The 21,355-nt window shown below is 39.2% G+C and overlaps 1 protein-coding gene across 1 annotated transcript in view; it reads left to right on the top strand.

Annotated features, from left to right (window-relative positions):
• Positions 1-21,355, top strand: part of Nep3 (Neprilysin 3) — a 465,936-nt gene that overhangs the window by 315,222 nt on the left and 129,359 nt on the right. The window contains exon 5 of the mRNA XM_067140749.2: positions 9,368-9,648. Within this exon, the coding sequence (XP_066996850.2) occupies positions 9,368-9,648 (281 nt within the window). The remainder of the gene's footprint in view (positions 1-9,367; positions 9,649-21,355) is intronic.

Here is a 21,355-nt window from a genome sequence, read left to right as displayed (position 1 = left end):
ACCTTTTAGTACAGTAGGCAACTGAAAGGAATATACGATGAGACGAATAGAAATGTTACTTTTATACAGAGACAATAAATTACACGTAAGTCACTGTGACTCGTGATGGTCCCCTGGACATCACAATAGAAGGGACATGGTTCTTAAAAGGGTGCGTAATCATCATAGACTGCGATGCATACTCTGCAATGTGTTCTCATGCTGGCCACAAGATTGGTAAGGAGTTCTTTTGGTGGGGCGTTCCATTCCTCCACCAGCGCAGTTGACAACTGCTGGATGGTTGTTGGTGCATGTGGACGTGCTTCAATATGTCTGCTCAACATCTCCCACAAGTGCTTGATGGGATTTAAGCCGGTGGGGAACGGGCAGGCCAGTCATTTCGCCGAATATCCTCTCGTTCCAAGAGCTCCACCTGCACTGTTCAATGCAGTCATGCATTGTCGTCTGTAAAAATTAAGTTAGGGCTGAATGCACCCCTGAAAAGATGCACATGGTGAAGGAGTACACTGTCACAATAACGTTGACCGGTGAGTGTACCCTGTTCAAAGGTTTGGAGGTCAGTATGCCCATACAACATTATGCCTCCCCACACCATAACACTTGGACCACCAAAATGATCATGTTCGACAATGTTCCTGGGTGCATAATGTGTTCCCACCCCTTGCCAGATGAGGGTATGTCTAGAATCACTACTGAGACTGAATCTGCTTTCATCTGAGAAGAGCACACGACTCCACTTCTTGTCGGTCCAGAACTGATGCTCTTGGCACCATCGCAAACGGTGCCGTTGATGTGCGGGTGTCAACGGAACACAACGTAATGGTTATCAGGAAAACAGACCAACCCCATGCAGTCACTGTGCCACTGTGGAGCATGAGATTGGATGCCTTGCAGTCCTGCTAAATGTGGTTGCATTGCACCCGCTGTTTGACATGAGTCTCTTCTTGCCTGTTGCACAATGTAGCAGTCATCTGCTGCTGTAGTTGACCATGGTTGACCCCCTCCTCTCCTTCAGGCAGCAGTGCCTGTGGTTTGGAATGCACTTGAAACAATGCTGTGAGCAATACCAAACTCCTGGGCTACACTCGTCACACTTCGTCCTTATTCCAGTTTCCCGATTACTTTTCCCCATGTGAAGTCATCCAGATGTTGTCTCCAGACCATGTTGTAATGAATAATAGCCAGGGTGTGTGGCTGTGAAGGTTGAGGTGCTGGCTTTCTGATCCCAACTTGGCAGGTTCAACCCTGGCTCAGTCCAGTGGTATTTGAAGGTGCTCAAATACATCAGCCTGGTGTCGGTAGATTTACTGGCACATAAAAGAATTCTTGAGGGACTAAATTCTGGCACCTCGGCGTCTCTGAAAACCGTGAAAGTAGTTGGTGTGATGTAAAGCCAATAACACTATTATTGTAATGATTAACATCACGGACCGGGGGAGTTGGCTGTGCAGTTAGTGTCGCACAGCTGTGAGCTTGCATCCTGGACATAGTGGGTTTGAATCCCACTGTTCGCAGCCCTGAAGATGGTTTTTCATGGTTTCCCATTTTCACACGAGGCAAACGCTGGGGCTGTACCTTAATTAAGGCCACGGCCGCTTCCTTCATACACCCAGGCCTTCCCTATCCCATCGTCGCCATAAGATCTATTTGTGTCGGTGCAACATAAAGCAAGTAGAAGAAACCCATCACCGCACAGTGCACCATAACAGCTCACTGATTCACTCTTACTGTCTTGTCCCGTGCCTTCAACTGCCTCGTTCTGTGGGGCCAAACCAATTTGGCGCTATAGACGTGCTGACCTCATGCCAGGTGTTTATTACATGTGTGGAAGACCTCCGGCAACATGTTATCGCACTTTCATTTTCACAGAGTAGTTGATATGTTGCTTTGTCTATCTTGTCCTTAATTTTTGCACAGCATTGTATTAGGTTAGCATCCTTCTGAGTGACCGGCAGGTCATGGTTATGCAGGTAAGTGGGAGGTCTGCTTACCATGCTCTCTCTTCCTTGTTCTCTGTCTCTTAACTCGCATACCCCCTGTAGCAGACAAAGAATATACCCACGGTATCCCTTGCCTGTCATAGGAGGTGACTATAAGGGGTGACCAATTGATGATTGAATTAGAACCATGGAACTACTTGTGATTAGTACCATCATGCAGGGAACACCATGGGTCACCTTTATTGCGAGTAGTACCACTATGTTACGACACAGTAGGTTTGTGATTAGTAGCTGCAGAGAGTGGTTCACTGTGGGTTTACAGTACCTGTGATTAGTACCACTATATGTGGAGCACCACGGGCTTATGTTGCCTGCGATTAGTACCATTATGTGAGAAACACCACTGGTCTGGGCATTGCCTGTGATTATAATCACTATATGAGCGACACCATGGGTCTGCGTTGACTGTGATTAGTACCCATATGTGAGGAACACTACGGGAATACCGGCGCCCGTAATTAGTACATCTATGTGAGGAACACCATGGGTTTGTGTTGCCTATGAGCGGTGCCATTATATGAGAAACACAATGCCGGGCAAGTTGGCTGTGCGGTTAGAGTCGCGCAGCTGTGAGCTTGCATCCGGGAGATAGTGGGTTCGAATCCCACTGTCGGCAGCCCTGAAGATGTTTTTCCGTGGTTTCCCATTTTCACACCAGGCAAGTGCTGGGGCTGTACCTTAATTAAGGCCACGGCCGCTTCCTTCCCACTCCTAGGCCTTCCCTATCCCATCGTTGCCATAAGACCTATCTGTGTCAGTGCGACGTAAAGCAAATAGCATCCATTGAGAAACACCATAGGCCTGTGTTACCTGTGCGACGTACAATACTTGTGAGTGGTACCATAATGTGTGGAACACCGTGAGAGTATGGTACTTTTGATTAGTACCACAACATGAAAAATACCATGGTTCTACTTGACTAGCGATAAATACCATTGTGAAGAGCCGTAGACCTGGATTTTGGACCTCTTTAGAGAACAAGCATCATCGATTCAGGATTGTGCTTTGGAAGCAGTCCCTTGATCAGTAATACTATTGTTTTAAGGTAGTTTCTGGGAAGGTGGGGCATTGCAGGTCAGGTGCATTGATTGTTTTAAGTTCATTATCATTGTTCATCCTCGTCTTTGTGAATCCTAGTCAGTGGATCAATTTTAGAATTATTTTTAACTTTCAGAATTGTGAGTTGGATCTGCTGATTATTTTAAATTTATATTCATCCATTCATTCTTCATCATTACGTTTTGAATTCTGGTGAATGGATGAATTTTGAACTTTTAAATTGTCATTAAATTCCGTCTCATTTCGTACCATTTAGGGCCGATAACCTAGATGTTAGGCCTCCTTAAACAACAAGTATCATCATCATCATCATCATCTTAACTCATTGACAAGTTGTGTTCAGCCGTTGTGAACACATCTCAAAGGCAATGATTCAGATGATTTAGGCTACGGTTCTAATACATGTAATAATTGTTTTAAGGTCCACAAGCAGGCTGTTTTAACCTGTCGGAACATACGCTCCTTTTTTGTGACTTATGAGTGTGTACTGGGTAAATTTTACCCAACCAGTTTATTGGTGTAAAATACTGTGTCTAAGTACAGTAGGTCTACTTCCTCTTAAGTGGGATAAGAATCATTTCGTATGTATTTATACCTTTAAGGATCCAATAATGCATTGTTGGCAGAAATTTACATTAGATGTTAATGTGAAACATAAATTTTGATACGGCACGTCAACCATGTGGAAACGTAGAATCTTTATAAAGTGTAATTCACATTGTTAAACAAAATATACAGTTATATGATTATACTACTTGCTATAGGCCCAATAAAGTTACTATTGATGACACAATCATAAATGCAAACTACTATTTAGACAGGTAATACACAGATAGATTGATCATATCTACACTTCAGTGAGAAATTAGCATGTTCATAAAAAAATGAAGTCTCACAACTTAGTCCTTATCTTCATAATGAGATTCATTAAAAGGAAAACCTTGTTGCCTGACACGTAGCGGTCCTACTCGGTATTGTTTGTATGGCCACTGTTGTGAACAAAGTCTATATTACTCATCACTTCCACTAATAACTTCATGATATTTTTCATCACTTATTGTTATCACTTTGCAAACAGTGAATGAGAAAATTAGACCTCTCTTAAAAGTTAACGTTTGCATGCATGCTGTGTAGAAATTACCAGACATTGAAATCAACATACAAGCATGTCTGCAGCTTGAATAAAACAGATGTAAGCAAAATATAATGCCTTCAAGAATACATGGAAGAGTCCATTGGGACTGTAGTGAATGGTAGAACACCTGTTTGACTAAGAATTATTCACAATTCAGTTTGCTATGTATACAAAAATACTGCACCCTGGAATGTGTGGAACAAGAAATTAAATTCCCTGCTTTTAAAATTTAAGATGAAGACACAAACAAAGACATTGATGCATATATGTTGCTGTCGTTTCATGACAGGAGCTTGGGTCATCAAGGCCAACAACCCCATGTATTCAGTAAGTGTGAAGATTTGTCCGATAACCTCTGTAACTGTGGCGACTGTACTAATGTGTAATAAGATAGAGTTTGAGGGATGTTCCACCATTCAACGCATAGTAAAATACATTAAAATATAAGAAGACCGGTTTCGACTCCCTTGGAGTCATCATCAGTTCTTGTTGAAAATTAATTCAGGGGAATCTGATAACAATCATCACAATAAGAACATTTAAAGGTGATAGCCTGGACAAACATCAATGGGTTGCAAGACATTACTTTGAAATGCAACGCATACATGGCAAGCAGCACTTGGAACTTAATATGTTCCTAGTTCTGGCCTAAACTGTCCTGTGTTCATGGAATACGTAACACTGGAAACATATGCACTGTTGAACACATGACACAGACACTTATAATGATATGAAACCTTGGCTCTCTAAGAGCGTTCCTGGATTTGACAGTTCTGTTTCTATCTTAAAAAACTGGATAAAATACACACGCCTTGAAACAAATGTACAAAGACATAGTTTTGGTCTAGACTGTCGCGCGATCATAGACACGGAAATACTGGAATTTCTTGCACTTGTTGAAAACACACTTACGATATGAGACACTTACAATGATATGAAACAATTGGCATTTCAAGTATGTTCCTGGACTTGACAGTCTTGCCTCCAACTGATTAAACTAGATGAAACATATATACATTAAATGTACAAAGACAAACCACTTGGCATCTAAAAGTTCTTGGTTTGGTTTCAAAAAATTTGTCATGTGTTCATGGAATTAGAATAGAACCGTTGGTCCTGCTACAATCTAATGATATGAAACCTTGGCTCTCTAAGATCATTCCTGGATTTGACAGTTCCGTTTCTATCTAAAAAAAAAACTGGATAAAATACACACACCTTGAAACAAATGTACAAAGACATGGTTCTGGTCTAGACTGTCGCGTGTTCATAGACATGGAAATACTGGAATTTCTTGCACTGGTTGATGTTTTTCCAGGCTATCACCTTTAAATTTTCTTATGATGATGATTGTTATCAGATTCCCCCTGAATTAATTTTCAACAGGAACTGATGATGACTCCAAGGGAGTCGAAACCGGTCTTCTTATAATTTAATGTATTTTACGATGTGTTTTTTGCTAGGGGCTTTACGTCGCACCGACACAGATAGGTCTTATGGCGACGATGGGAGAGGAAAGGTCTAGGAGTTGGAAGGAAGCGGCCGTGGCCTTAATTAAGGTACAGCCCCAGCATTTGCCTGGTGTGAAAATGGGAAACCACGGAAAACCATCTTCAGGGCTGCCGATAGTGGGATTCGAACCTACTATCTCCCGGATGCAAGCTCCCAGCCGCACGCCTCTACGCGCACGGCCAACTCGCCCGGTACACGATGTGTTTAACGGTGGAACATCCCTCAAACTCTATCTTATTAGTTAAACGTCAACACAGAAATGAAGATCATAACCTACGATGTACTAACGTGTTTGTAAATTGGAACGAGGCAGACAGTGCAGATATTTTTACCACAAAGTTATGAAGTTTTTTTGATTATGGAAGGTACCGTACACATCACAGTTTCATTATAACTAAACTAACTAAAACTAAACATAAGGTGTACTTCTGCTGCAAAACTAAAACAAAACGGACAATACGTTTTACCATATACAAGGAAATTATTGTTTATAAAACATGGTTGTCCTACCCTCGCAAAGGCCTCCCAGGTTTTTAAGAGGACTTAGAATTCATGTCCACTACATTTCACAATAGAGTCGAACAACTAACAAGTCTAATAGCTGAACAGTGTAGAATTTAATGTCTTTATTACAACAAAATATAAGCTTACATTATTACCAAACCAAACTATAGAACTAAAGATTTGTATCGAAACTGTGTGAGGAACTAAGAACTCGGCCTTGGAATGAGCAAGAAGCCTGTCAATCATCCACCGCAACACACAAATGTCAACTTAGCATTATGTGTAGGCATACTGGGCAGCCGGAGGAGTGGGAGATGAGGCAGCCCCCACTATATTGCTCCTTGCACACATGCGTGGCTGATTCTCACACAGGATGTTTACTAAGTATTTGGACTATAGAAATTGGAATAATTTATCAAGGAAAATGTTTGATAAATTTCCGACTTCTTTGAAATTATTCAAGAAAAGACTAGCTAAACAGTTGATAGGGAACCTACTGCCTGGGCAACAGCCCTAAATACAGATGACTGTTGAATGTTTTCATGAATAAAATTACTTCACTCACACCTTTGTTGAAAAGTAAACATTGAAATGTGGCCAAGCAGAATGACTGTGGAGTCTCCAACCTGGTAAATTGTGGTAGCAAATCTACCTTATCTAACTCTTTCCCACTAGACTATGGATCTGCAAGTTAGTGTTGTTTCTTTATCCTTACTTTAATTGTCCCGATTCTTGATTAATGGATGGCACATTTTCCTGTATGCTGTATACACCATACATGTAGATCTAACATAAAATTATTACCAGTACCGTTATTCACGTGTTATTTATCAGTTATGTAGCAACAGTGCATATCTTTAATCTCATGATTATTGTATGTTTGGTGGTGGTGGTGATCATAATCTTGGTGCTTTGTACCTTAAAATAATCAGCCCCTGTAACATCAAAGAAGAAAGAAAGTGTTCACCCTCAGAAGAACAAGGGTGTTAGCAAATGAAAGAAAAGGACCACGACTCTGTAATATCACCAGTGTCAAAAAGTACAACATTTTGAAGTTGTTAAGTACTTCTATTTACTATATGTGGCTTGAACACAATTTTAACATTCCAGTATGAGAATTTACAAAATAATTTGCAGCATTCTTTCTATTAACCTGAAGTTCTATTCCAGTATTAGTGCAGTCAATTAACATTACTTACTGGTGATGACTTATCTGTCTGGCAATACTGCAGTTCTGATCCTATAGTTTGTACTTTGATACCATCTGAGTGACTCAGACTATAGAAGCGCTGGGCTTCTGAGTCAAAGTTGGCAGATTCAATCCTGGCTCTGTCCAGAGGTGTGTAAAGGGCTGAAATATGCCTGCCTCTTGTTGGTAGATTTATCAGCACATAAAAGAACTCCAGCAGCACCTCAGTATCTCTGAAAACTGTAAAATTAGTTGGTGGGATGTAAGACAGTATGAATGAGTCCAGTGATTTTGATGATAATGCAGCATGATTGTCCTTTAAAATTATATTACTGTAAGTTTTTAACCTTATATCCTTCAAAGAGATGAAACTTTGCTACTTTTCAGGAAGGATTTAAGGTTCAGCTTTGGGCTGTGGCTTAAAGTAGTCTGAAATATATTAGCTGGGAAACATATAATAGAGGTGGAATAATATTCTTAATGTTTAGGTCAGGGGGTCTAATTATTAGGTCTGTCAGTTATAATACATTCAGCCCATTGAGCATTTCTTTGTAATTTACCTGGCATTAGAAGTTTAGGAATGTACACTATCTGATCAAAAGTATCCTGGCACCGATGTATGTAAACTGGAGCCTAGATGTTATTACATCTGCCGCTGCTGATATAAAAGTCAGCCAAGGACACGTTGTTCAGTGCTACAAGATAACTGCAGAATGGATGCAGCAAGGGAGCTCGGTGACTTGGAACATGGAATGGTTGTTGATTGCCGCATCAGCAAGTAATCTGTTTGGGCTATTTTGGCCCTTCTCAAGGTGCCCAAGTCAACTGTCAAGAATGTGATTCTTAAGAGAAAATGGGAAGACAAAACAACTGGGTAGGCCATGTGTATTGACAGATAATGGACCATTTAGCATTGAAGAAGGTGGTACAGGAAAATGGCACGATTTTGTGTGATACCATCACCTATGTATTATGCAGTGGTAATAATTGTGCAGCTAGCTCCATGACTGTGCACCATGAGATGTGAGGATTGGGGTCGAAGGCTGTGTTACCCACCCACAAACTCTACATTTTGCTGGTAAATGCTTACTACCTCATTTGGTGATATAAAGTGTGCCACCAGTTGTCCTTGAGTGACTGGAAATGTGTTATAGTGTGATTCATCGCTCCAAATATCATTTGGCAGTCAGATAGGAGTGTCTGGGTGTGGCCAATGTCTGGTGATCAGCACTTGCCAGCCTGTACAACATTTATAGTTAGTTTCTTGTGGACGTGGGGTGAAGAGTATGAGGGTGTTTTTCATGGAAGGTATTGGCCTTTTCGTAATATGATAAGAGCATGTTAAAGACAGAAGGATACATTTTAACCAGGTGTGTGTTGTCTATGGTAGAAGACTTGTTTGGAGATGATTACTGTGTGTTTCAGCATGATGATGGTCCCTGCCATAAAGCAAGAGGAGTCCTGTGAGTGGTCTGTGGATAATAATGTTCCTTAAATGAACTGGCCAGTCCAGAGCACTGACCGCAACCCTATTAAACACCTCTGGAATGAACTAGAACAGTGACATTTTTCCAGAACCACATTACCAACTACTCTTGCTATAGTGCTGCAGCGAGAACGGTCTGTCATTCCCCCTGAGACATTCCTACTCCTGGTGGACAGACTCCCCCTCAGAGTTCAAACTGTAGTAAAGGCTGAGGGTGGGGGTGAATCCACCCTGTCCATTATTGGGTAGCATATATGAGGAACACTTACAGGACAATTATGAGTAGGTGTGTGGATACATTTTTATCAGATAGCGTATTTATAACCTGCGATATTGCTTATGTTCTGATATAAAATATGATATTTGATCATGACTGAAGTGTGGCCATACTGAGCACTGGATTCTTGAAACTACTTGCCACTTGTTGTTTACATTATTAAACACACAATTCTTGTTTGAAAGATTTTAACATTTTATTTCAGAGAAGCCATTTGTGGATATGAAGAGCATGGCAGAAAAAAAGGCAAAACTTTACTATCTATCTTGTATGGATGCCAATGAAACAATAGAAGCACTGGGCCCTACCCCAATGTTGGATCTCTTGAAGGAGATTGGTGGTTGGAACATTACTGGAAACTTCAATGTCTCTACTTGGAGCCTGCAGAAAACTTTACAAACCCTTCAGAACCGTTACAACATGGGTGGCCTCTTTTCATGGGCTGTTGGGGAGGATGATCGCAATTCCAGTAAACATATTATTCAGGTATATACAACCTTAATTAAAAAGTAAGTTAAGTAATTGTTTGCCAACTATTTTGAATAAAATAAGGGAGATTTCTATATTATTGACAAAAAAATTATGGAAGATCAAATCCAAAAAATCAAATCAAAATCTCTTTATTTGCAAATGAGGTGTCTACCTCCGTGTCAACTGTTACGCTAAAATACATTATTCTCAAGCACTAAATAATAAATTAACAAGAGAGAAAATTTTACTATAACACAATATTATACAATTTACGCCAACAATTTTTTCTATTAAACACACAGCTCATCCTTAATAAATTTATATTGTTTACAAAATTCTACTTATAATATCTCCTGTACTACTTACAAATATAGTCAACTGATATACAGTATGTGGAATTACTTCAAATGATAGTATACAACTGGTATAAGATTAAAATTTACATTGCATTTATTTACTTATTTATTTTTTTACCCATTTTGGAACTTAAGTAGCATAACGACCTGCTGCGTCTTAACCAGAGCCCCTTTTGCCACCACTTTTCAGAGTTCCTGAAGGGCCTTCACAGCTACTGTAGCGGTCCTAGAGCCCTCGAAGTCCCCTACAGACAGTCCCCTACTTTGGTTGTCCAAACTAGACCAGGGGATGAAATTAATTTATTCACACACATTTTTCATTTACATTAACCTGCACTGGTCGAATGCCCTCTAACATTTAACTTATTTTCTCTATTGCTGTTTATTCTCTTCTTGAATATTTGTACAGATTTTGGAAGAGGATCAAACACTACCCCTGGTAAACTGTTCCACTCCTTCACACCCTTCCCAATGAATGAAAATTTACCCCAATCGCTTCTGCTAAAATTCCTTCTAATTTTATAATTGTGGTCAGTCCTGCCGATATAATTATTTTCCAACTGAAGACTCTCACGGATTTCTCCCCATGCTTCTTCTCCTGTATAGGCTCTATATAATCCTATAAGTCTAGTTTTCTCCCTTCTCTTACTGAAAGTTTCCCACCCAAGTTCCTTTAACATTTCTGATACACTACTCTTTCTCCTGAAATCCCCTGTTACAAATCTTGCTGCTTTCCTCTGCACACTATCTATTTCTTTTATTAGGTATTCTTGGTGAGGATCCCAAACACTGTTTGCATATTCCAATAATGGATGAACCATACTTAAGTAACTTTTCTCTTTTAATTCTTTGTTGCATCCTTTAAGTAGCCTCATTATGACATGTACGATCTGTATGCTTTCCCAACAATGTCATCTACATGACCCTTCCAGTGCAAATTACTTTCAAATCTCACACCTAAGTATTTGCACTTGCCATCTTTTGGGATAACTACCTCATCCAAAGTATATTCAAATTCAGTTTTAAAACTCCTGTTTGTAAATGTTGTAACAGTTGATTTGCCTCCATTAACCTTCGTATTATTTTCTTCTACCCATTGTTGGATACTCTCAAGGTCCCTTTGTAATTCTGAACAATCCTCAATGTTATTTATTTCCCTATAAACAATTATGTCATCTGCATACAATCTGATTTTTGATGTTATATTATTCCCTAAATCATTTACGTATATTAAGAAAAGTAACAGACCGATTATGCTACCCTGTGCAATTCCCTCCAATTTCTTTAATAATATTCCATGTTCCACTCTATCAAAGGCTTTGGAAAGATCTATGGCTATGCAATCTAACTGACCTCCTGAATCCAACTGATCTGATATGTCCTGCTGAAATCCCACCAGTTGTGCTTCACAAGAAAATTTCTTTCTAAATCCATACTGGCTCCTCATGAACCAATTTTTTATCATCACATATCCTTCTGATGTACTTTGATATTAAACTCTCCAGTATATTACAAACTATACTGGTCAGGCTGATTGGTCTGTAGTTCTCTGGTTTCCTTTTATCACCCTTTCCTTTATAAATTGGTATTATTATAGATTCCTTCCATTCCTTTGGTATTACACTATTATTTATGACATAAGCAAAGATAAATTTTAAGTAAGGCACTATGTACCACCCCATTGTCTTTAACACCTCCCCAGTAATTTGATCACTTCCTGCTGCTTTTCCTTGCTGAAGCAGTTGGATTTCTCTGAAAATATCTTAATTTGTGAATGAGAAGCTTCTTGTTTCCCTCTGTCTCTCTCCTTCTTTATCTTCTGTTTCGGTTTCCAACTCCTGACAATCGTCTACTGAATCTCTGAATTCCCTACTAAATAGATTTGCTTTCTCAGTATCTGTTAAATAGTGTTCACCCCCTTCTCCCACCATTGTAGGTATTTGGATTCCTTTTCCTTTTTGATTCCTGATATATGAATAAGGCTTTCTCCATTTCCCTTTGTGGTCATTACCTTCTTGAAGCATGCCATTCATATAATTCTCTTTTGCTTCCTTTTTCACTCTATTCAGTTCCCTCATTAGCTGTTTTCTAGTTTCTGTAATCTCCCTACCCTCTTTGATTTTCCTGTTTACTATTCTACATTTTCTTTTTAATTTTCCTATTTCCTTTGTATAATAAACAGGGTCTGAGGTCATTTTACCCTTCTTAACAGGTACAAATCTCTTCTCTCCTTCCCAAATGATTCCTTTAAATTTAGCCCAAAGTGTATCCACATTACTCCCTTCACTTATCCAACAGCTGAACTGTGATTTAAGGTAAGTCCCAAATTCATCAACTTTAGTTTTTCTGTACAATTTCTTGTCTTATGTGACCCTCTTGTTAAGCCTTTTTGGTACCAGTCCTACATCCATTATTACAGCCTTATGGTCACCTATTCCTTCAAGTACCTCAGTTTTATCAACAATTTCCCATGGTTTAACCAAGAATACAGCTAGTAAGTTATTGAGACGAATCGGTTCTTGTACTACTTGTGTAAATCCTCCCTCCAAAATTAACTTATTTGCCAGTTTCTGTTCATGGGCTTCACTTGCAGCTCCATTCCATTTAACTTAAGGCAAGTTTAGATCTCCCCCAACTATTACCATATCATTATTATTCTTTTTATGAATATAATCTACTATTTTCTCGAATATTTCCATGTCTCTTTCCTCTCTTCCAGGCCTGTATGTTCCTATAATTCCCACCTCCTTCATATTATCACAAATTAATTTTATCCCTAATATTTCATCCCTTTCATCGGTAAACCATTCATGTGAACAATAAGTTTCCTTCACCATAATAAACACCCCCCCCCCCATTTTATCCCCTCAGTCTCTAGAATAGACTGTATACCTTTCTGGAAATACTTCTCTATTACCCACCCCTTCTCTCAACCACGATTCCACTCCTATCACCACATCAGTCTCATAAGATTCCATCAATGTACTGAATTTTAATTGTTTATTTACTACACTCTGACAGTTTACCAAGAGCAATCTCAGACCCCCTTCCTCCTTAAAACTTGACTGTTGCAATTGGGTAACTTGAAATTCCTTACTTTCTTGAGTTTCTTTTTCTAGTTGACTGAGCCAGCTTGAAGTACAGCTGGCTCTTTCTACTAGTTTTCCTGGTCAGTATTATACCTCAAGGGAGTTGCCCTTTTTACAGTACATATCTGAAGATTAATAAAATCTATAACAATATTTGCTATCTTTCGTTTACCTGAATTGTTTAGATAAGGGTCATGCTTTGTGTAACAGTGTCTCTCGAAACTGCTGCTATCGATTACCTGTGAATTACGAAAATGTTTACAAATTTTAACCATATCTGTATTAACTTTGTCCACTTCAATGTTCACACACGAGTCTCTAATCAAATCATGCCTGTGGGGCACGTTCACTACAAAGATGTTAGTGTGAGTCAGCTTACCTAGTGTACATTTAAGTTGAGAAATGGCATTCTTAGCATCGTTGTGAGCTACGTCGTTCGTCCCGCCGATGATCACTATTGCATCACTACTTCCGAGATTTCTTGCTGCCTGTTCAGTCTTTTCCAATACCTTCTTGATTGGGGCCCCAGGATAGATAACGGCCGATGCTGCAATATCTTCATTGTTCATTTTCTTCGCAATTCCCCTCACCTGGCTATCACCAAATATAAGAATGTTCGACACTTTTGCCGGCGCACTCTGTGGGATTTTAGGTCTAACTTTGCCGCTTCTCGTAATGGATTTTGCGCTATACGTTTGACTGCTTCCCGTACGGATAAGTCCTTGCGTATCACTTACTTCCCTCAGGGATGAAAATCTATTTTTGGTGTCAATTACAAAGTTGTCCTTATTTAACTGTACAATTTTCCTCCTAGAATCTGAAGCAACTTGACACCACGCGCTAGAATTCATGGAGCCACCTGTGTTCTGAGTGTTTACTGGTACCGGTACTTTCGATTCCAGTAAACGTACCTTCTCCTTTAAAATCTCATTCTCCGCTTTTAATGCTTGTAAATCCTGTTGCAATAAAGAGAGAATTACAAGTACATTATCATTACCTCCATCCTCCAAGGAATGAGACGCCAGCGATTCGTTGACCGTTGTAGGCCTAGGTTTGTTACCGCTATTCAAATTGCTTTCGCCACAGCTCACACAGGTCCAAGTATCTTCATTTTTAGCAAAACCAGCACTACATATACACTCAAAATGGTACCAAATTAAACACTTTTCACATTGGATACCATTCTTCACTCGCTTCTTGTTTACAACACACTTATTCCCGATTATTTTGCAAGAGAACTGGGAGCTATCTTCACTTACATCCTTCGCTGATGCCATCTTGAAAAGAAACCGGCAAAATTTCACAAAAAAATCATTGTAGTGTTTTAAAAGAGATAACTTTATTTTACACTTTACAAAGACTTAAACATATTTTACAACAAATTGTGCTTCACATAATAGTTTGCCATCACTTTTAGCAAATTCTAAAAATTTAGTGCACGAATAAATCAAGTTCATGGCAACTTGCAGTTTGATTTGATCAGGGGTTTACTGCTATTCCCACGTGTTTTTCATAAGAGAAAATACTCTTAGTATGAGCATTACTACCTGCTATGCTAATAAGTATAACAAACCTTACCAGTTATTCCATGTTTTCAAAATGTACATTTTTAAAATTTTAAGCTGTTGAAAATCACCATCCGTTTCTGGCAAACATTACCCTCCAAAGACACAGCACACGTTATTGCATCTTTATAACTGCAAAATTCCTCATACAGTTTATCCTTATTCACACAATTTAGTTTGATACTTTCCACAACTTCATGTATGTCATTGAATGTTAATTTTCTTTTAAGACCTAGTGGGATTAAATACTGTAGAAGTCCGCTATAGCGAGCACGGCATATAACGAGAACCCCGCTATAAGAACAGTTCTTGTCTCTCCCTTGAAAATTCCTATATTAAACTGTGTATTATCCTTCAGTTTCAGTGAGAGCCCTATCACAGACGCACCCAGTATTACGACCAATTTAGCGTGCACAATTTTTTCTGTTACCGATATTTATGCACCCAAGCTATTATATTGCATGCGATTGATCATTTTTGGTATAGTTTTCTCGCTATGTCCAATAGCGCACTCTCTTGTCGACATTCGAATGTGATGTTGGAGTCGGTTAGCAACAATACCCATCGAGTGCTCTTCCTTAAAGTAAAATCGCAATGAAAGAGGAGAACATGTTTTCGTAACAAATGCGTGAATGTGTCCAAGAGCAGTTGTTAACTAATTAGAAATGCAAGCTAAAGTAAACAATTGCTTAATTTTAATGCTAAGCTATAAATTTCATTTTTGTTCCGTATTGAAGTGCAATTATAAGAATAAATTGACAAGAGGGTCCTCCTTTTCAATACAATATAACAAGTAAATGATATTACATAAGTCTTGAGACTAGTTTCAGCCACTTAGTGGCCATCTTCAGCCAAATAAAAATTAAACAAATGCGTATAGATGCAAAACCTGACATTTCCAATTTTGGTCCAAACCGAAGTAACCACATGAACATAATTTCCCTATTGAAATACAGCATTTAAACTATTGGTGAGGTGCAAATGTCGACAATTCATGTATAATCTGCATGCTGAAATCTACATTTAGATGCAAACTCTGGCATTTCCATGTGACATTGAGGAGCAATCGCCGACATTTTCACACAGCCAATGAAAATAGCCATGATCACGTCATGTGACTCAACAGCTGATCCTTGGCATGCTAGAATAGCAATTCTTCAGCTTTCAGTAGTGAGTCCTTATTGTGTGTCTGAATATAAGAATAATGGAATGTAATGTTACTCCTCCAATTGCTGGAAGAGGAAGGAAGAGAACAAGAAACTGTGCCAACTGGAAACGAGAAAAAGCGAACTTAAGAGGGTAAGTTACAATGCGCATGTTAATGATTCTCTTGACGTGTGTGATAACTACTACTCCACAGCGGCGCACAGTACTGTTATTATATTACAATATCAATCGCTATTCTTATATCCCCCGCATGAAATTTTAATTCTTCTCATGCTTCCACCTGATATTAATAAAGTAAATTTAATTTGTACACAGATATGCACCAGCAGCGCTTCCAAAATACCCGTCCTGCAAACATGGAGGTACTATGAAATTGTCTTCATTCCAATGCAGATTGCTGACAATGAAAGACATTAAAGTGTTCCATTACAGGTTCTATGAACACAAGAATAAGATACTTCAAGACCAGTTTATATTAAAACACTGTGAGGGTGTAACACCTAAACGGCACAAATATGATCCGACAAGAAAACCGCGTTCCGTTTCTATAAAATACAAAGTACAATTGCATCTAAGAAAATCCATTTGTGTGTATAGAAATATATTTCTTGGCATTCTTGGTGTTGCTAAGGATCATGTGACACATATTGTTAAAGAATATACGATTTCTGGAAAACTTCCCAGCGAAAAGAGGGGTGTAGATAGAGTATCAACCAAAAAAGACATAAAGTGTGCCGAAGTCAAAGCTTTTATTGAGTCTTTGAAATGCAATGTTGGTCATTATTGCAGATCAAAATCAGGCGGGCGCCTTTATTTCTCATCTGATTTGAACATTAAGAAACTGTGGCACATGTACTATGAGAGAGCTGGTCCAACAATGAAAGTACGACACTGTTTCTTCTGGCATATTTTCAACACACGTTATAACATTGGATTTGGGAGCCCTGCTACAGACGTGTGTTCAGTTTGTCTTCAACTAGATGAGAAGATTAAAACAGAGAATGATGCTGAAGCAAAAACAAATTTAATGTGCCAGAAACGTGTCCACACCTTGCGAGCTAACTCCTTTTATGATATATTAAGGGATAATGTCCCTTTCGTAAAAGCATTTAGCTACGGTTGTCAGAAGAATCCGCCTCTGCCAAAAGTTCCTGACCAAGCGTGTTATTACTAGAGACAGTTGTATATTTACAATTTCACCGCAGTAGAGGGATCTTCTAAAAGTAAGCTTGATCACAGTAATGTGTTTATGTATGCTTGGACAGAAAATGAACACCCCAAATCATCAAATGAGATTGCATCAGCAGTATACCATCGGCTGCAAAATACTGATATCCCTTCTGACATACACACTGTCAGGCTAGTCTCAGATGGATGTGGGGGACAGAATAAAAATTGTACTATGGTTGTGATGTGTTTCAAATGGCTTAGTACTGCACCACATTCCATCAAGACTCTCAAACTAATATTTCCTGTAGCAGAACACAGCTATTTACCTGCCGATAGAGTAGAGAAAATGCTGAAAAAAAGAGCAACCATTCTAAACAAAGAAGATTATTTGGATACATTTAAACAATATGGGACTGTAATAGAACATGGCAGAGACACGACTATACAAAAGGAAAAAGGAAACAAAAAACTGAATCTCCCAGGACAGTGGCATTACAAATTCAACGAGGTGAAGAGAATGATTATCAGTCGCTCTCAGAGAACTGTAAAAATTAGAGGGGAAACCTTTTACAGGTCTGATTTAGGTTTTTCAAAACCAGTATATAAGAAAGGGAAGACTGCTGCCATGGTAAGGCCAGATATTCTGAACTGTGGAGTACCTGAAAAAAGGAGAAGACTTCTGATGTAGATTCATTGCTGAAGCAGCATTCTGTTGAAGATTGGAGACAGTTTGAAAATCTTCAGTTCTACAAGGATGTTATAGATCCAGTAGAATGGGTGGGCTTGGAGGAGGAGAATGATGAGGTGGAGTGGATGACTTTGTCAACCACAAATTGAGGTAGCAGATCTCAGAATCTATAACATTGAATTATTGTACCACTGTGGTATGGATACTGATAAGAGTCCTTTAAAATTATCTATTTATTTTGTATGGTTAGACTTTGTTATTGATAGACTATATTATTATGCATTTGTCATAGGCTACACAAATATACCTGAAAGTATATCAAACTTTTATACTTAGAAAACCACCAAAACTGCAATAAACAGCTAGACATCTGTCTCAAATAACGTTTGTGTAGAAGCAAACAGACATTTCCTTTATTTAGTCCATATTTTTGAAGAAATATCTAGATAATTATTCTTGGAAATGAAAGGTATTACACAACTTAACAATGTATTTTTAATGTTTTTGTTATAGTAAAATGAGCTTTATAATAGTGCATAATTAATTATTCGTTTTTTTTTTCATTTCCTGAAAAAACAAGGAAAGTGGAAATGTCTGGATTTGCATCTACAGTATATGCTTCATATACTGTATTGAAAAGGTGGACCTTCCTGTCAATTTATTCTTATAATTTTAATGCTATATACTGAAATAAAGAATAGGATTCACCTCAGAGTGCATCATTGCTTTTAGAAGTTAGTTTAGATTTTCTCGCGTATGATTTAACTTCGGAAAGGGTATTATCATGTAAATTTATAGCAAGAAGGGTATCATTTCTCTACTGGCGCTTGAAATATGTTTTCATGATGCCACTGCCTGCTCGATCTGCACCCGATGGCTGGTTATAATCAGCCATCGGATGCAGATCGAGCAGGCAGTGCATGATGCATATGGTACATTGAACTGTAGGTAATTACCTATAGTTCAGTGATATGGTACGGTTATGGTGTGATGGGTCGCGTGATACAATGCTCTCGATGAATTCTGAGCAAGCGATGCAGCACGTACCTCATAATGCTATCTCGATGTCGTATAGTGACGTCAGGCGCATGAGCTCTTTGTCTCGATGCAGTGCTGGGAAACGTATCGAGAGCTCTCGATGCATTTCGAGCAACTGATGCAGTCCATGACTCGTAATCCTATATCGAAGTTTGAATCGGGACATGATGCGCATGCGGTATGTTATCCCTCGACTATACTTTGCCTGCTGATCAACTAATGATGTCTCCGAAAACCCTAATAAGTAGTTAGTGGGACATAAAGCAAAAAACATCATTATAACAACTAATGATGATACGCCCACTTCTTCATAATCTACTCGCAGTCAACTTACCTACCTGTACTTCCTGCATTTTACTTACGCACTGTCCGCTTCCACGGTGAAATGGGTAGCTTGCTGGCGTTTGGTCCAAGGGCTTCCGGGTTCGATTCTCGGCTAGGTAAGATATTTTATCCTTCATTGATTAGTTCCTATGGTTCGGGGACTGGGTATGTGAAATAAATAGTAATGAAGAGTGTGACATATTTTAAACATTTTATTGCAACCATTTCTTTTACGACGCATCGAGTTGTGTAATAATTTGAACAGAAAGGAAAATATACCGGTAATGGCATAAAGGTACTCATATAATATGTGTGCATGTATCTGAAAAGGGACTCGTTCTCGGGTTAAGTCCTTCTGGACTATCGATACTTTTATATACGTATGGTAACAAATAGATCATTTGCATGAAAAGGATCATTCAAGACCAGCCACAATATTATCAGACCTGAAGGCACATATACAGGATGAAGCCGAACTCCATCGACAAACTTTCGGAAATTGTTCAGGGAAACTTTCTGTGTATATTAGTAGAAGGTACCCGTGGTCTCCGGTGGCTCGTTATAGAGTACAACCGGTAATTAAATTATGATTTATTTCTGTGAAAATACCTTCACACAACAGAGAAAAAGCCTGCAATATTCAATAACAGAAACGTACAACACAAAACACAGAGTAATGCGATAACCCTCTGTCGAAATTTGTACATTTTTATCACAGTGTGTTCAATATGTTCTGTCAGTGTACCTACTGTTTTAAAGGTAACAATTCCATGTCGTTGGCTTCCAGCACGTTAAAGAACTCCTTTCTTTCTTTCTTTCTTAATCTGGTTACCCTCCAGGTTCAGTTTTTCCCTCGGACTCAGCGAGGGATCCCACCTCTACCGCCTCAAGGGCAGTGTCCTGGAGCTTCAGACTTTGGGTCGGGGGATACAACTGGGGAGAATGACCAGTACCTCGCCCAGGCGGCCTCACCTGCTATGCTGAACAGGGGCCTTGTGGAAGGATGGGAAGATTGGATGGGACAGGCAAGGAAGGGGGAAGGAAGCAGCCGTGGCCTTAAGTTAGATACCATACCGGCATTTGCCTGGAGGAGAAGTGGGAAACCGCGGAAAACCACTTCCAGGATGGCTGAGGTGGGAATCGAACCCACCTCTACTCAGTTGACCTCCTGAGGCTGAGTGTACCCCGTTCCAGCCCTCGTACCGCTTTTCAAGTGTCGTAGCAGGGCCGGGAATCGAACCCGAACCTCCGGGGATGGCAGCTAATCACGCTAACCACTACGCCACAGAGGCGGACTAAAGAACTCCTGCGGGACATAATTCCCATAATAATTATCTATTGGTTATTTTGTATATTCAGTAACGTTACAATTACTTCTATTAGCAATTTGGTTGTTTCTGCACGAACAGGCGTGTGTTTGGCAGCCGAAACTCCGATTGCAAAACAGAAACAAACAAAAATATTTGAAGGGAAGGTTCGAACCACCACAAGACGTAACGGCGGATAATACCCAACGATGCTATTTAGCCACCTGAGCCATGCTAACAGCTCGAGTTCAATGTTTACTACTCATTTCTGTTTCTACCATATTCGTCCTGGCTGTGGTCCAATTGGAGCGTGCCTCGAGAAGCATCGAGATAGTGACGTCAGGCTCGAGTATCTCAAACGAGAGTTTTGCCCATCCCTACGTAGATCTCGAAGATGCATCGAGAGTGGTGACGTCAGTCTCGAGTTTCTCGAACAAGAGTTTTTCCCACCACTACGGTTATGTTAGGTGACTCTGATTGAATAAGAAAATTTAAACATTTTCCAAAAATGCGATCGATTTATCAATATCGATTTTTCTCTGTGTTAACTTGCGAGCTCTCTCGTTGACAGTCAAAGGCAATGTTGGAGTCGATAAGTAATGCCCATTGACTGCTGTACCGTAAAGAAAATTTGAAATCCTCTTTGTTTGAAATGAAATAATAAATACGCAAGTAACGCGGTCGGAAGCAGTTAACTTGTTAGAAATAAAGGCTAAAGTAAACAATCGATTATTTTTAATACCAAATACTGAAATTAAGTAAGAATGCAATACATCTCAAGAGTTGGCAGAGCGCAATACTGATTTCAGAGGTTAGATTGAATTTTCTCACATCTGGTTAAATTTCGGAAAGACTATTCCCATGTAAATTTTTAGCGAGAAGATTATAATTTCTCTAACGGTCCTTGATATGTTTTTATGATAATATACGGTTAAGTTAGGCGATTCTGTTTGAATAAGCAAACAAACTTTTGCCACACAATGCGACCTATCATCTTTGGTACGGTATTTTCTCGCCA

Source organism: Anabrus simplex, chromosome 2, assembly GCF_040414725.1.
Source record: "Anabrus simplex isolate iqAnaSimp1 chromosome 2, ASM4041472v1, whole genome shotgun sequence".
Taxonomy (NCBI): domain Eukaryota; kingdom Metazoa; phylum Arthropoda; class Insecta; order Orthoptera; family Tettigoniidae; genus Anabrus; species Anabrus simplex.
The sequence above is the reverse complement of the archived record's forward strand: the minus strand, read 5'-3'. Positions and strand labels throughout refer to the sequence as shown.